This window comes from Phoxinus phoxinus (assembly GCF_949152265.1).
Source record: "Phoxinus phoxinus genome assembly, chromosome: 4".
Taxonomy (NCBI): Eukaryota; Metazoa; Chordata; class Actinopteri; order Cypriniformes; family Leuciscidae; genus Phoxinus; species Phoxinus phoxinus.
This window is the reverse complement of record NC_136879.1, coordinates 27,065,810-27,082,838: the sequence shown is the minus strand read 5'-3', so window position 1 is coordinate 27,082,838 and position 17,029 is coordinate 27,065,810. Positions and strand designations below refer to the sequence as shown.

The 17,029-nt window shown below is 37.0% G+C and overlaps 2 protein-coding genes and 1 long non-coding RNA gene across 4 annotated transcripts; 2 read left to right on the top strand and 1 right to left on the bottom strand.

Moving 5' to 3' along the window:
* Positions 1-266: 266 nt before the first annotated feature.
* slc13a5b (solute carrier family 13 member 5b) lies at positions 267-7,066 on the top strand (the record flags this gene model as incomplete). Its single annotated transcript, XM_079608903.1, is given in 13 exon segments — positions 267-368; positions 1,443-1,596; positions 1,599-1,657; positions 1,660-1,796; positions 1,910-2,121; positions 2,657-2,828; positions 2,901-3,023; positions 3,105-3,317; positions 3,503-3,609; positions 3,733-3,857; positions 4,578-4,739; positions 5,360-5,497; positions 5,772-7,066. Coding segments are annotated over 13 exon segments (1,830 nt in total). The 3' UTR covers positions 5,898-7,066.
* On the bottom strand, positions 3,169-10,211 carry LOC306996434. The gene is made up of 3 exons (XR_013797083.1): positions 10,075-10,211; positions 3,473-3,600; positions 3,169-3,307 (listed from the first exon to the last, which is right to left on the bottom strand). It is a non-coding gene; the product is annotated as an uncharacterized lncRNA (long non-coding RNA).
* On the top strand, positions 9,952-17,028 carry slc47a3 (solute carrier family 47 member 3). 2 transcript variants are annotated; one of them, XM_079608905.1, is made up of 17 exons: positions 9,952-10,257; positions 10,801-10,902; positions 11,008-11,076; positions 11,167-11,315; positions 11,966-12,008; positions 12,206-12,250; positions 12,325-12,422; positions 12,521-12,618; positions 12,717-12,830; positions 13,591-13,658; positions 13,735-13,843; positions 13,991-14,066; positions 15,408-15,477; positions 15,687-15,819; positions 16,176-16,232; positions 16,340-16,382; positions 16,467-16,559. In XM_079608905.1, exons 1-15 carry the CDS (start codon positions 10,021-10,023, stop codon positions 16,226-16,228), a joined length of 1,464 nt encoding a protein of 487 aa, XP_079465031.1. In that variant the 5' UTR covers positions 9,952-10,020; the 3' UTR covers positions 16,229-16,232; positions 16,340-16,382; positions 16,467-16,559. The 2 variants fall into 2 exon arrangements, with proteins under 2 accessions (XP_079465031.1, XP_079465030.1); XM_079608904.1 differs by having other exon boundaries at positions 9,956-10,257; positions 16,138-16,232; positions 16,467-17,028.
* The last annotated feature ends 1 nt before the right edge of the window (position 17,029 follows it).

Here is a 17,029-nt window from a genome sequence, read left to right as displayed (position 1 = left end):
CACTTCTCTTCCAAATCTCACCAGCCCAGAAATAGCAGCTGATTCCCTAGAGTATCATCAAGTTCTAAAGATAAAAAATATGATTTTAAATCTGGCTGTGAGCTGGAGTCTGTAATAATAATTGCTTTTTCTCTCTCACTCTCCCTGTCCCTCACTCACACACACACTCACTCCCTCTCTCTCACTCCACCCCATTGAGCAGGTTAAAAGGACGAGTCCAACCGTGTTAAACTTACTTTATATGCAAAAACGGTCTTTATTTTGAGATGTTCCCAACACTAAAATCCATATGGAACTTGAAGAATGGGATAGTTATTTTCTTCACTCCTTTGATTCTTCTCCCACTTCCAGTAGTCATCCACACAAGGGTATGTAAATCAAAGCTTTTATCTGAATTGAAAAAAATTTGGCAACTTTTTTACTTCAATGCTGAGAGCTTAAACGTATCAAATTACTTCTATAGTGTAGATTTTGCATGCTTTTGTCTGAGGTTGTGCTTGTTAGTGTTTATGCACAGTCAAATGCTTTAGTAACGTTAATGTAAATGTATTCTGTTTAGTACATAGAGACTACATTCGTACCCTGAGGCCTCCATGTACAATAATTCATTGTGCCTCAAAATTGTTTTTTTAACCCTTTGTCATTGTGTATGTTCAAGCGTGGGAACACATAGTATAGTCTAAATTCCTGACTCTGAGTCAATGTGTTTTGCGGTCATGACTGTCATGTGCACAAGAGACAAAGTTCATATCAATTGCTCCCACTGATAGTAAATGAAATGTGTATTTTTGCCTCATCCTCTGCATTACCAGGCCCACTGAAGCTATTTTAAAGATTTTTAAACAAGATATTTAACATATTTGAAAAGGCAATAAAAGTACAGCGGGGTCCAAAAGTCTGAGATCACATTAAAAATCTGGGATTCATCACTTAAAAAAAAAAAAAAAAAAAAACAGGTTTTGGATTTTGTAACAAAGAAACATAACGATATAAAATAATCAACAAAGCAAAGATCACATCACTATTTGTTACTAATCAAATAAGCAAGTGTGTGATCTTCATCATTAAAACTTCTTTTTACAGATGATCAGAACAGATGTTCCAGCCCGATCTCATCCCAAGGCGTCATATACTGACGCTTTTGAAATAACGTCTACATCCAACAATTATGCTGAACAGCATGAGTTGCTGCTGTCATTAAAGACAAAGACGGACATACCAAATTACATTTTACATTTATTTTAATTAGAAGAAAAAAATGTTTTAACTTTTCAATCAGATTGATTTATAAAATAATAAAATAATACATTATAAAATAAAATAATAAAATAAAATAGCATTAACTGCATTAGTTTAGTAAAATATGACTTTCAGACCCCTGGCCCCGATGTGGCTATCTAATATAGCTTGTAGTTTTTAAAGAGCATGTTTCGATCTTCCAGGAGGCCAGCTGTGCCTATGTAATCATTCTGATGGCAGTGTACTGGTGTACGGAGGCTCTTCCTTTAGCTGTCACATCACTGCTACCTGCTGTTCTCTTTCCCATGCTTGGTATCATGCAGTCCAAAATGGTAAGTTGTTCCTGTCAAAGGTATGAATGAAGAGAAGAATAGCCCGAAAGCACACATCAAAAGCTAAAGCTTTTATGTTGTTCTCTAGGTGTGTATGCAGTACCTGAAGGACACTAACATGCTGTTTGTGGGTGGACTGATGGTCGCTGTGGCAGTTGAACACTGGAACCTGCACAAACGTATCGCCCTGAGAGTGCTGCTCATTGTTGGTGTGCGCCCAGCGCTGTAGGTTAAACCCTGTACCAGGCACAACCGCTGGTAGATTCTTAAATCCAATCTTTATTCATAGATTTCACGCTTGTATTCGCATTCTGACTGCTTCCTCTGTATTAATATAGCCTGATGCTGGGTTTCATGGGGGTGACAGCTTTCCTCTCCATGTGGATCAGTAACACGGCTACCACGGCCATGATGGTCCCTATAGTGCAGGCTGTGCTGGAGCAGCTGAACAAACAGGAGACAGAGGCTTCACAGGTGACCAGCGGTGAGGAGCGGCCCCAGGCCCCTGAGGCGGAGTACAAACAGACGGCAAAAGACAGAGACAAAGAAGGTCAGGCGAAGAATAAGACGTAGTGTATACATACCGTTCAAAAGTTTGGGGTCATTAAGGCTTTTGAAAGATATTAGTACTTTTGGTAACAGTTCAGTTTAGGGTCCAATTCTCACTACTAGTCATGCATATGACTAGATATTGGCTGTTTATTCGTGCTTATAAAGCACATATTAAAGCCTTAATTGAAAGCGCTTTCAACAACGAAAATAATAATAACAAAGTTTCTTGAGCACCAAATAAGCATATTCAAATTATTTCTGAAGGATCATGTGACACGGAAGACTGGAGTAATGATGCTGAAAATTCAGCTTTGCCATCACAGGAATTAATTACGTTTAAAGTTCATTACAATAGAAAACAGTTATTTTAAATTCTAATAATATTCCACAATATAACTACTTTTGCTGCATTTCTGATTAAATAAATGCAGACTTCTTGAGCACAGGAGACTACTTTTAAAACATTACAAAGTCTTATCAATCCCAAACTTTTGAATTCAAGACAGAATGTTTATTTATTCCCTATTTCTTAGTGGTGCTACGCATGTTGGATGTCTCAGAAGAGGCCAAGCAAAAGGAGTCAGCAGAAAAGCGGCACATGGCTAAAGGCATGACTCTGTGTGTGTGCTATGCTGCCAGCATTGGGGGAACGGCCACACTCACAGGCACTGGACCTAACCTAGTATTTAAGGGTCAGATGAACCAGTGAGTATTAACCCTATACTACTACCATTCGTCTTTCAAGTAACTGAACCCTTTTGCTTTATTTTCCTCCAGATTATTTCCTGAGAATGGTGATGTTATCAATTTCGCCTCATGGTTTGGGTTTGCGTTCCCCAACATGATCATCATGCTGACGATAGCTTGGCTCTATCTTCAGTTTGTTTTCATGGGATTCAAGTATGATATTTAATCACTTTGGTAGATTTCATCTTTGCCTATTAACATTCCTTTCATGCAGCTCTTTGTTCATGTCTCCAGCATTAGGAAGACATGGGGATGTGGGGTGGTAAAGTCCGAAAAGGATATAGCCGCCTATAATGTGATCCGGGAGCAGCATCTTCTGCTGGGGCCGATGTGTTTTGGTGAACTCAGCGTTCTTGCTCTCTTCAGTTTGCTTGTGGCGCTGTGGTTTAGTCGAGATCCGGGATTTGTGGCAGGCTGGGCAACACACACCTTCAACACTGAAGCAGAGTATGATTTAGTCTTGGATCATTGAATTAATTGCAAATTTGCAATTTATTGAAGTCACTAACCATGTTTGATATCCATCTAAATGTAAATGATTTAAGCCATTTTTCTTTTTTTACTAAAAATATATTTAGGACATTTTGGAATAATAATATTACTTTTTGATGTTTAATAATCCATACATTCAGATATGTGACAGATGCGACAGTTGCAGTCTTCATTGCCATGTTGCTCTTTATTCTTCCATCAAAACCACCTCGGCTTTGCTTCTGGTCATCAACTGGCTCTGAAACAGGTGAGACATATTTTACACAATAAAAGGTCTACACTGAAAACACTGGAGCCTATTAGAGCTATATGTCAGATGGCTGAGAGTTTGGATACTGTTTGCTATGACCCACTATATATTCATTCACAGAACCTCAGCTCTCTTCTGCACACTGCTGTACAACCCTGCTGTCCTGGAAAATAGCTCAAAAGAAGTTGCCCTGGAACATAGTTTTGCTTCTAGGTGGAGGATTTGCCCTGGCTAAAGGTAGTGAGGTGAGAGTTTTATGCAAACGTTTTATGGAAACGTTATTTGACAATTATTGTGTTTCTCCAAACCGCTGTCAAGATATAATCATTTAAATTGCGGCTGTCATAAAACTGGTCTCTAAACATTTGGAAACATTTTTCACAAAAACTTTGATAAGAGATTTATTGAAACATTCAATAATTAAGACATCAATAACAGAATAAATAAAATAAAAACATAATGTGTTTATAGCATATAGATAATATATTTAACAATGTATAGAATTGTGGCAATTTGCTCTATAAACATCAGCCAAATTTTGTCAACAAAAAAGGTTGGTTGTCTATAGCACAGCAATGCACGAAGCATGGCTCACATAGAGGTCACTTTCCAACAAAGCAGATTTCTGTTTGTCAACGCAGCCAATTCGCTTGACCAACTTGATCTCTGCAATTTGAAATCTATGTAGGGGAATGTTTTGCCCTCACACGAATTCCTATTGAAATTACTAGATGATTTTGAACACAAATGTCACCAACCAATGGTAAATGCATAACCTTTAGGTCTCATATTTATATTGTGAATCACATGTCCAAAACCTCATAATTTACTCTGATAATAAAAACATAACTAATTAGCTTGACCATAATGATGGATTGATCTAATCATCATTATGATTAGTGAATAACTTCCATATTTTTGACCTGCATTTGACTTATATCTCATATATCTCTTTTGTATCTCAGGAGTCAGGTCTATCCAGATGGATTGGAAACCAGTTGACTCCCCTACACAGTATCCCTCCCTGGGCCATTGTCATCATCCTGTGCCTCGTGATTGCCGTTTTCACTGAATGCACCAGCAATGTGGCCACAGCAACCCTTTTCCTCCCTGTTCTCGCTACTATGGTAAGAATGTGTGTGTGTGTGTGTGTGTGTGTGTGTGTGTCTCTGTGTGTGTGTGTGTGTGTGTGTGTGTGTGTGTGTGTGTGTGTGTGTGTGTGTGTGATTTATGAGGACACAAATTTGTGTATTACACTGGTATTACAACTTAAACGTGGACATTTATAATGTCCTCATAATTCAAATACCTTAAAAAAACATAAAAAACAATGTTTTATTACAAATGTAGAAATGCAGAATGTTTCCTGTGATGGGTTTAGGGATAGGGGCAATGTAAAGGGATAGAATATACAGTTTGTACAGTATAAAAACCATTACGCCTGGAGAGTCCTCATAATGTAGTTGCACCAACAAAAGGCGCAGGTGCTCAAATTCTTGAAATAGCATCAGCCATGAAGTTGTATTGCTCCCCAGCTGTGCAATGCTTCAATGAAACGGCGGTTTCTGTGCAGACATGACTCACAGTTTGTTCTAATCTCTAAGAATTACAGCCCAATTACAGACACTTTATGACGAGCTTAGAAAACACACACTTAGATCAGAGACACATGAGTCAGCGCTATCCACAATTAAATCTTGTTTTCTGCTTTATAAATATGTCAGACATTTCTGATTCTGTTTCACAGTCTCAATCTGTTGGAATCAACCCTCTGTACGTCATGGTGCCATGCACACTCAGCGCATCCTTCGCGTTCATGTTACCTGTGGCAACTCCTCCAAACGCTATAGTCTTTTCCTACGGATACCTCAAGGTTTCAGACATGGTGAGTTTCAAAATTAGTTTTAAAAATAATCACTTTCCCTGGTTTGCCCAAATGGCAATTTCAGCTCATTTTCATATTCAAAATGTCTTTAAAAGCTCATCATAACACAAAGCATGGTTTACAAGATCAGATACCATCAAATGATATATGTAGATATGTCCGTGAATGTTAAAACAGAGATTTGTTCAAACAAATGTGGCCCCATATATAGACAAACCATAAGTTGTTTTACCAATAAACTCACTCAGTGACATTAACTTTTTGTTTTTCTCAGGCAAAAACTGGCATGATGATGAATGTCATAGGGATTTTCTGCATCACCTTAGCCATCAACACTTGGGGCAAGGCCATGTTCAACCTAGATTCTTTCCCTGCATGGGCCAACCAAACAGTGATATGATGGACAGTACGAGGCCGAATGCAAACCAGCAAGCTGCTCGTTTTCTTCCCATTATTCTCATAAACTTCATGGATCCAAGCTGTAGCACAGAGAAACTGAAACCTGCCATGTCTTGCAGGACTATTTTGCACATTGATAACCTCTTTCACTTAAGGGTCTGACTAAATAAGCAGCCATATATGCTATGTTCAAATATTTGGGGACAGTAAGATTTTTCACCACTATGTTCACCAAAAATACAATAAGAACAACAATATTGAGAAATATTTTTTATAAATTAAAGTAATTAAAGTGTTTAAAATGTCATTTTTGAACAGTATGTAGGATCATCACATTTTGAGTAGACATAAGTTCATCTAAAAAATTATATATTGACTCAAAATAAGAAAGACTAGAACAAACAAGGAATGGAACCAATTTAAGCAAAAGGTTAGAAACATTATTTTCAAGCATATCTTTCACAAATTGTTTAGAAGGCATGCTAATCTGTCAGAACCACAGTTGAGCAATCCTTTCCTCAACTAAATAATAAGGCAGCATTGTTGATATTAACTCCAATTATAATTACCCATTTGAAAGCCTCATCCACAACTGCCTTAAACCTCAGGGCATTGAAAGACATATCGGGCAACTCCTATAATGAAACAAATATCTCAGTTCATAACAGGTAATTTCATAAATTTGGGCAATCAGATTATTAAAATCTATCTATGTTGTTGTGTTTTAACAGAGTTTACAGTATGTAAATATGCAACTTCAATACTGTGTGTACACGTACGCTTCAAGTTTTTAAAATTTACTGAATCCACCAATCAGTAATATATAGCATCAAAATGACTTGAATATTTGTAAAAATTAAAGTACTGCACAATTGTAAAGCATATGACCTTAGTGTGACTGAGGGACGGTCTTCCAGAGTTTAATGCACCAATGCATATTCCAGTGTGATGTGTGAGTTCATTGATACACTGTATCTCATTTTGTTTGAATGAATACTACAATGATTACTGAATATTTCTTTTGGAATTTTGGAGAAATTATTAGAATAAATAAATCTGTTTATGAAAATAAAGCACTTAAAGGGCATGACTGTAAATTAAATATGCCCTCAAACTGCTGTTCTGTTCTGTTAAAGAGATAAAACTGAATAAAACCACATCTTTCCCTATAACAATATGCTTGATCCTAAATTACACATTCTGCACAATGTCTATGTGGTTATGCTATATGCTTTTAGTAACACTCCCAATGTTAATTTTAGCGTTGATATATTCTGTTATATTCTTCTAATGGCATAAGATTATGTAAAAAACAAACAAACAAACAATAAAAAACTGACACCAGCTGTTGTTTAAAATAACTAAAATTGTGCAAATTAAACTTTGCACATCACCAAGGACACTAAAAGGACATATTTCATGAAGTTCAAAGTGATCCCGCCAGTACAAATTAAATGTGAAGCAAGGACTATTTGGGGAAAAGGCATGGCACAGAAATAATGATAGCAATGCCAGTGTTCTATAAACATTGAGTCCTATAAAATAGCTCAGCTGACATTCTCATGCAAGCACAACCAGATATGGTTCACTTATAAATAAAGAGCCAGTCTGTAATATAGAAAGCTAAAGTTTTTACTGACAGCCTAAAGAGAACGTTTACAGAACGTTCTCTAATAGTTATTTTTACATTCACCGAACTAAAAAGGTTGCTGGGCTAAGCCTTTCTTTGAGAAGAAAGTGTGGGAAAGTTCTGGTCTCAAGCAAGAACATGATGTACGCTTACAATTAATGTCAACAGAAAGCAGGGGGTTCCACACAAAGTGTGAAAAGCAGTTAAAACAGCAATGACTTTAAGAGTCAATGTTTGGTTGTGACTGTGACTCTCAATCACAATGTCTAAGGTCAAGTTAAATCCTAAGGGGAGACAGTGCTGCAACACTGCGAATCCACCTGATGATTTCACAAACCTTCCAAGGTTAGAAGCACTGGATTAATGATAGCTCATGGTCTTGTGGAGACAAAAGACTAGACTTCACAACCATGTGTTTATAGTCTCCATGCAGCCCAGCGGCCACACTGCAACCCCACAGTACATAATAATCCTCAATTGCTGAGGTATGACCAGGTTGAAACCTCATGATCATTTCTTGCAATTGTTGCAATAACAGAGGAATGTTGCAATTTTGGTCAGGTTTAGATCACATGCGGCCAAATGTGCAGCGGAACGAAAGAAGTGTGCCAAACAAATAAATCCTTTTTAAAAATACCAGTCACATATAACACACAAAAAATCTTTGGCATAAAACAAAAAACGATGAAATTGAATTACAGAATGTGATTCTCAAAAAAGGTCTGCCTTTCACCACAGAATGCATTTTTTTCTATTTAAGAAATGAAATTGTTATAGGGCTAACAAGTAAGCAGCTAACAAGCGGTTGGGTGTGCTGTGACACTGTGATCACTATGATCTTAGATCTTTGAGGGAAGGAACAGATATAATTACAGTGCCTTTTTCTGCTTTTCGGCATCTCCAACACCCACTCATTATCCATCTGAACCAAAAGCGCATATGCCTCAGCCTCCAATTTGGCTGTATATAAGAGCCCCCCAAAAAACAGAAAGCATAAGTTCATTTTTGCTTGGATGTTATTTTTGTTGAACTATGTTAATATGGTTAACTCTTTACTTTCTGGTAAGTAATATGTTGGATAAAAGGCTCATTTATTTTCTAGTACCCTGTATTAGTGACACAAAGAAGTATGCTACTTTGTGAGAGAGCGGGGAGAGTTTTCTCTAGCATGAGAATAAAACTAGTTATGAAAGGTAGCCTACAGCAAGGAGTTGCTTTCTGGACTCTCACAAAATAGAGCAGTCTCTGTTTATTCCAATAGTATCCAGCTGCAGACCCGTTGAACCGCAGTGAACCGGACGGGAGGGGCGGGGCTTAAACAGTCATAGTTGCGCTACCCATATCATGATGTACAGTGGCGGATTAAGACTCTTTGGGGCCCCTGGGCACTGACACTGACCTAAAGTGATGTCAACATCTGACATCGGACAGACGTTGGATTTTGGTAGGAAATTAAAGTTGCATTGACGTCAACCCAACTTTCATTTCCAACCAAAATCCAACGTCTATTGGACGTCGGAGGTTGACGTCAATCTGACATTTTCTGACGTCAACCTAACTTTAATTTTCAGCCAAAATAGCACTGTCAGTGCCAAAAGTGGGGTTTATGTCAACATCCGGTCAGACAGACATTGGATTTTGGTTGAAAATGAAAGTTGGGTTGACAGGTGTCAGCCCAGGGCCGGGCACCAATCTTAATAGTAGCCTACTTAAAAACACGGAGGTATAGTCAATTAATGTCAAATATAGGCCATTTTAACATGAACGTAAAGGGAATAATATCTATGTTTTACAATTTTGCTCATTACATCATGATATTTAATGCATAGCCTATTATATGAACAGAAAAGTGACTTTATATAAAAGTATTGTTGTTTTTGTAATAATATTTTAGACATAGATCCGATCAAAACCCATGTGAAAACAGATTATCAAAAATAGCGGAACTGTTTAAGCCCCGCCCCTCATTTTCGGTTATGTGGCTGCGGTTCTGAAATTGCTGACTGCAGCGGGTCTGCAGCTGGATATGTCTCGTTTATCTGGCTTCTGGATTATGTTGGACATTCTGAGGGTCACATTTGCTATTATAGCCTACTACAAACTATTAAAAGTAAATAAACTATTAGCCTACACAATTCAGACGTGGATGTGTCTTTCTCACTAAGATTTGAAAGTGCTGCTCTACGTTAACGTTACGTTACTGCTGTTGTTTGTTTCAGTAATACTGTGGGTGTTGAAATAAGCTAAATAAGTGGTTCCTATCATTAAAAACTGTTTGCAAGCACATTCCCCCCAGTACGGTACGATACGCACTCATTTGGACGATAATAATAAAACCACTAAGTTATCTGAAAACTCATATGACAGATCTCGAGTCGCTAAAGTATTTGCCCAAAAAGAATCCGACATATTAATATTTCAAGATCGATCCGCCCATCTCACGTGAGCTGGATTGGACTACGAGTACAATGTGACTCATTTATTGTCACCAAGAATGAAAAGTGCGGTTGAACTTTATATTCAGCATACAGATAAAGTGAACAATCACCTGAACGGCTTTTTCACGGCTCGTGTTTCAGGTCTCTGTGAAGCAGCCATCACAGTATTTTTCAAGATGAACGAAGCAGAAAACACATCCACATGTCAAGGATACTCGAGATGTTTTAGAAGTGTTTTACCTGTGGACTTCACAAGAGAAATAGTAAACTTGTGCTATATAGCTCTGCCCGTGGTAAGTAGGCTAGCCTGTGTACAGTAGCCTATTTTATTCTAACTCTAAATGCTTTTAACGTCATGGTTTTATCGATTAACTGATTAATCTTAGCATTATTTTATCAGTATTATTTATTATTTTAACCAGTAGCCTATTTATTTTGTACAGTACATCAATTTGTCATCCTCAAAAGGTTAAGTGACGTAATTTTTGACCCCAGCGGAAGCAAACGGAATTGCAGCTGTTATGTAACCCTTATTATTTCTCCTCCACGAAAAATAGCTAATAAATCAAGAAATAAATATATAGAAAACCTGCTTTTTTTAAACCCATAATAAATTCCAGAGGGAACCTGCTGTTCCTGGTTTGGCCCACAAATTGACATCACATTGATGCTTCGAGGCAAGCATGCAACAGAAGAAGTGTATTATCATAATTTTTGAGAGAGTAAAAAAACTTTAAAGAATTATTTTGAGTTTGGCTAGCATCACAGAAATTACACACTTCACCTTCATTGATAGCCATGTTACCCATTAGACTGTCTCTGTGCTTTCTTCTCAGTTTTTGTCCTATCTTTTCGACTATTTAATCATTTTGGTAAGCACTGTGTTTTGTGGACACTTGGGGAAGATAGAGCTTGATGGAGTGACGCTTGCCATAGCTGTGAGTTTTAAATATTTATCTCCTCTTCAAATGTGTAATGTAATTTAAATATATTTTAAACGTAGAGAGTAATAATACTACATTTCACTGTGTTCTCACCAACAGGCCATCAGTGTTATGGGTATTGGTATTGGCTATGGCTTGTCCGCAGCATGTGACACACTTATTTCTCAGGTAGAGGCTGCAATGCATTGTTTACTCCGTTCATTCACACACCATCAAATACATTGTTATTTGTCTCACACTGTCGCTCTGTCTTTGTAGGCTTATGGAGCTGGTAACTTGCATCAAGTTGGTGTTATAACTCAGAGAGCAATTTTAATTCTGTTACTCGCATGTTTTCCATGCTGCGCCCTTCTTATCAATACAGAGCCAATATTGCTGGTTGTGGGACAAAGCCCAGAGGTTGCCAGGTGAGCACTATACAAGACTGGCATTATCAAACAGGGACGAGAGACAAAAATGCAGACCGACACAGGCTACAATAGTCCATGCAATGCTAGTAATAGCTTTATGGAACATATTTGTGTACTTAAAGGTAGGGTAGGTAGGATTTATATAAGAACTTTTTACCAAATTTGATTAAACTTTCTATATATATCAATGCATAATTAAAATGTAAGTACTCTGATAAAAAGAGTATAAAAATCGAGTGACTCTAGACCGTTTAATCTTCATTAAACACAGCTCATTATTTCCATTCGGGACGAATCACAGGATTGGCTTGGGCGACTGTCACTCTCCGTCACCATGACTACCGCCGCTATTACTGGCTCTGCCCACGTGCGCGCAGTCGCGCACCCGTTTTTAGGTGGGAGTGAATGGAATTAATGAGCTGTGTTTAATGAAGATTAAACGGTCTAGAGTCACTCGATTTTTATACTCTTTTTATCAGAGTACTTACATTTTAATTATGCATTGGTATATAAAGACAGTTTAAACAAATTTGAATAAAAGTTTTTTTTAGACAATTCTGACCTACCCTACCTTTAACTGGAATTAGTTATCAAAGAAAGAACAGGCTAGACAATAATATATTATCATGAACCTTATTCTGTTTCAGAGTATCTCAGCAGTATGTGAACATTTTTTTGCCTGGTCTTCCGGTATGTTTTTTCATATACACATTATCTGAAAAAGTTACCACACTTTAATGTAACACACACTTATTTTGTCACATCTCAAATCTGAATGCCTAAAAAAAATATTAAGGTATCTAATGGTTGTTATTTCATAAACTAATTTAAAGTACTTAGGGCTCTCAGTGTATAAAAATAATACTATGTTATTTTTTATCTCATAGGCTGCATATATGTTCATTATTGAAGCGAAATATCTACAGAATCAGGTAGGAGAAAAACATGAAAATGAACTGCTCCTAGAAAGCATAAATGTGAAACTTAATGAAATCTCTCGTTTCAGGGAATAATTTGGCCCCTGGTCATAACTGGAATAGTGGCAAATGTCCTAAATGTTTTAATCAACTATATCCTCGTCTTTGTTCTGGACATGGGTGTTTCGTGAGTTTCCATATCATTTGCTCTTAAACTACAGGACAGAAAGGAACATGGAAATCAAAGACATGATAGCTTACTGACCATGTGTATTTCAACTTCAGAGGATCAGCAGCTGCTAATACCATCTCTCAGTACAGTTTGGCGATCATATTGTTTATCTACATCCGATGGAAAGATCTTCATAAGGACACTTGGGCTGGTCAGTTCAAAATCTGCATATATTATTATGTGCATGTGAAAGCCATTGAAAGTTGACGGATATATTTTAAAGGATATATTTTCTTTGTGGCCGTATAGGTTGGTCGATAGACTGTTTGCAGGAGTGGGACTCCTTCATCCATCTGGCCATTCCAAGTATGCTCATGTTGTGTGCAGAGTGGTGGACGTACGAGATTGGAGGGCTGCTGTCAGGTTAGAGCGCATGCTTCTCAAAGTGTAAATAGTAGTTAAATGCTATTTGCATAAAGTTTATTGTACTGTATATTATAAAACAGTATGCCGTAATAACAACATATTCAGTGTTTACTTTATATGATTATATTGAATAAAATCATAATTGGATGCTGCCTTATTTGGGACATTACTTTTCCCTGTCCGTAACGCTACCAGTAAAACACTTTATTCCCACTATTAAATACCCGTTAAGCACTTTATTTCCACTTTTAAAAAATATATATTTTCTTAATTTTATCGGGTCAAAAGCTAGCGCCACTAGACTTGCTCTCCACTCTAATGATCCTGTTATCAGACGGGTTACCTTTGTAATTTTGTCTGGCTCAATCAGACAATTGGTGGGCGGAGTTAGTGTAAATAGCCTCTGCTAATAAGATAGGCCTATGTATTTGCTCTTAATGTAAATAGACACTTTGACACTTTAAGTATATTGCAATGACAAGATATTCAACACAGATGAACTTGTATGTACAAAACATAAATATACCGTTAATTTTGCATGCCTTTTTAATACCATCTTTAAGGCTTTGGGATAAAATTCTGGAAAATTATTTAATTAAATTTTTATTCTACTTTGTTATATTCTAAATTGAATTACAATTCTGCATTCCTTCTCAATTCAAATTCAGGAAATGATTTGAAATTTAAAAGGGGTTTTCAATCCAGTTCTGAATTGCACAGAACCCTGTTCCTGACCTTTGATTTATTTTTATGGCAGGTCTGATAAGTGAAGTGGAGCTTGGAGCTCAGTCAGTTGTGTATGGACTGGCAAATATTGCCTACATGGTATATATTTATTAGTGTGAAAGTGTTTTTTTTTCAACCTTTGTATGAACACTATAAGTGAGTGGCTTGTGTTCAGTTCCCTATAGGTTTCAGTGTGGCTGGCAGTGTGAGAGTGGGGAATGCCATGGGAGCAGGAGATGTTGCTCAAGCCAAGCTCTCTGCTAGACTCTCTATGATTTGTGCAGGTAATGCTAAGAAAGAACAAATGGCCCGCTGTATTGTATTTGTTCTTTGCAAATAGGTTGCTTATCCATTTTTCTTATTATTTATTATCCATTTCTTCTTATTCTTATGAGAATTGTTTAAATTATGATTTTGTATTTTATTTACAGTTTCTGTTGCAGTGGTTTTGGCATCTGTCATTGGTTCCTCAAAGAATGTAGTTGCTTATATCTTTACAAATGACAAGTGAGTGTTCTTCCTTTAGTTAAAAACATTTCAGTCATGACAACTCTCAGAGTGGATTATTTCAACCAGCATTTACTGGCATGGGGCATGAGCTTAATTTTGGCGGAAGAGATATGCTACACTGCTGCTGCACAAATGCAATAACTTTTTCAAAATAACAAACAAAAAGGACAGGCTGCTGCAAGAAAATGGTAGAACCACAGATCTCAACAGGTGGTGCTGGGAAGGAGGAGGGATAGACAGAAGTTTTCATAATCATGCAGCAGGGCAATCGCAGGCTAAGGTGCGAGACATATGGTTACGTGGATTAGGAAGTACTTCTGATTGGCTGATGCCACTGCGTTGGAAGAACCAATCAGCAGTTAGAATTTCATGCCTGAACTATGTATTTACTAGCCTGGGTTTCCCCAGACTGCCTTTGCGCAGCGCGATTTTATTCTCGCTGAAAGGCAGTCTGGAAACCATGGACCTGATTTTCGCCTTGTTTAGGGAACCAATCACAGAACGGGGAGGGAGCAGCAAGACGATGACGACATCTTTGCGACACAACAACAGTTTGTTTATATCTATGGCAACATGGCAGCAGACGCGAAGCTACCTTTTGATGCAGCCTTAGATATTGTTCTAAGTAGTTTAGATCGCAATTTTATTTAGAAAAAAGAGCAGCGTTTGGCGTTAAACCATTTCTCTACATACGTCATCTGGTATAATGGAAACGATTGGCTATGAGCTACGTACAGGCGCATTTGATAGACATTCTTAGCACCCAATAAACGGCGCCGGCGCATTCGTAAACCACGCCTCAAATACGAGAAAATGCACATGTGGTTCCCAGACCCAAGTCTTAACGAGAATTGGGTCTGGCGTTAGCCAGGCTATGTATTTACAACTTTTTCCCGTAATTATCTTCTGTGTAATTCGCTCCTAATCTCTCTTAAGTACTTAAATTGGAACTCCAGAATGAACTTTGCTCAGGTGATGCTTTATTAACTTTATATTTTGAAGGCATTTCTAAAGCATTTCTTAGATGAACATTTTTCCAGATACAAAAACAAGTAATGTATGCAGTATACAAGTTATATAAAATATACATTTTATAATTTAAAAATATGTTTTTTTAAATAATTTAATATATTTTTTTATAATAATTCGTTTTCTTTATAATAATTCTAAATTTTGCATCTGGAAATAACATAACATTAACCTGTTTTTAAAAATAAAATATTTTTAAAGCCCCAAACTCCAAACATAAAATTAATAGCCTCAAAGTCATAAAATAGCTAAAAATGTTTCTTGAAAACAGCATTCTGACAAAAATAATACATTTCCTTCTTCTCACAGAGACATCAGAGCGAGGGTTGCCACGGTAATGGTTTTATACGCTCCTTTCCATCTTCTTGATGCCACAGCGGTAAGTCATTAGCAGAGTTGTGTTAGAGCACTCACAGCCCTCATTAGTGTTAATAACAAAACTGACAACAACACAATGATCATGAGAGTTGAGTTCAAACCTTAATTACATTGGATGTTGTCCTTCACACATAAATAAATCTGAGACTGCACTGGAATGGGTCATCTGGGGAGATGATGTTAATTTGTTTCTTCCTTTAATCCAATCAGGCAGCAGGTGGCAGTATAGTGAAAGGCCTGGGAAAACAGAAAATGGGGGCAATCTGCAACCTTGTGGGATATTACGGTGTTGGCTGTCCAATTGGAATATCCTTGATGTTTGCTGCTAAAATGGGAATTTTTGGTGAGACATATATGATATAATATAATACATTTTCAAATTTTATGTTCTTAGTATTGTAATATTCTATTATTATTAAATTGTGTGTATATATATATATATATATATATATATATATTTTTTTTTACATTTAACAATCCATGTCATTTGTTTTCACTGTCTTACATTTTATGTAAATCATTCCTCTATAAAGTTACTTATGGAGAGAGAGGGGATATATATATATATATATATATATATATATATATATATATATATATATATATATATATATATATACATATTGCATTATATGTAAATCATTGCTTTAATCTCCTCAAGGTTTGTGGACTGGCCTGTTAATTTCAGTCTTCCTTCAGGCAGTGTTCCTTATTATCCTTCTTTTCAAACTGAACTGGAAAAAAGTATCTGAAGAGGTGAGGGATATAGTATTTCCTTGTATTAAAAGCTTTAGAACTTGAAATTGCTTTAGTTCTTTTACAGTGCATTTGAGTGAAGCTTGATCTAAACATGAACTTTTCAGGCACAGATCAGGGCTGGTGTGGTGCCAAGAAGGACGGACGATGGTATTATGTTTGTTTAGACGCTAACAATTCAAAAGTCGAATTATATTTAATGAGGCATGCTAATAAGAGTCATTTTCTTAACAGGTGCACAAGAGGACGGCGGAGAAATTGAGGACTGTGCTGTGAACAATGCTACAGATGTGGACAGGCTACTGGATGATCAGACCGATGTGATAGTCGCTACAGTGAGGATGCAGCTGCCACTGAGGGTGTTAGTGCTGCGCCGTGGCCTGGCTCTGGCAGCTATGCTTGTGCTCCTCGCTGCTGGACTCTGTGTTAAATTCCTTCTTAACAGATGACAGCCTAACAACCGAAGGACTGGTATTGGGGAAATGTCTTAAAGCAGACAGACAGTCCACCCAGATTATGGATGGTAGGATGCCACCCAAAAGGTGCGCACCTGTGCAACATGTCCGCTTTGTATCTGAAAAAAGATACACTTTGTATTTGTACAAAGGGATTTCGGATGGTGTCCATGCATTAAGTACCAGTGCATTGTTTTGTTTTTACATGACATGGGGTGAATCATTTTGTACTTGCTCATATTGTGTTAATATTTATATTTATTTATTTAAATATATTTTATTAATCTGACTCAGTTAAACAAAAACAACCTGTACAACCCCAAGTCCTACAATAAAGCCATT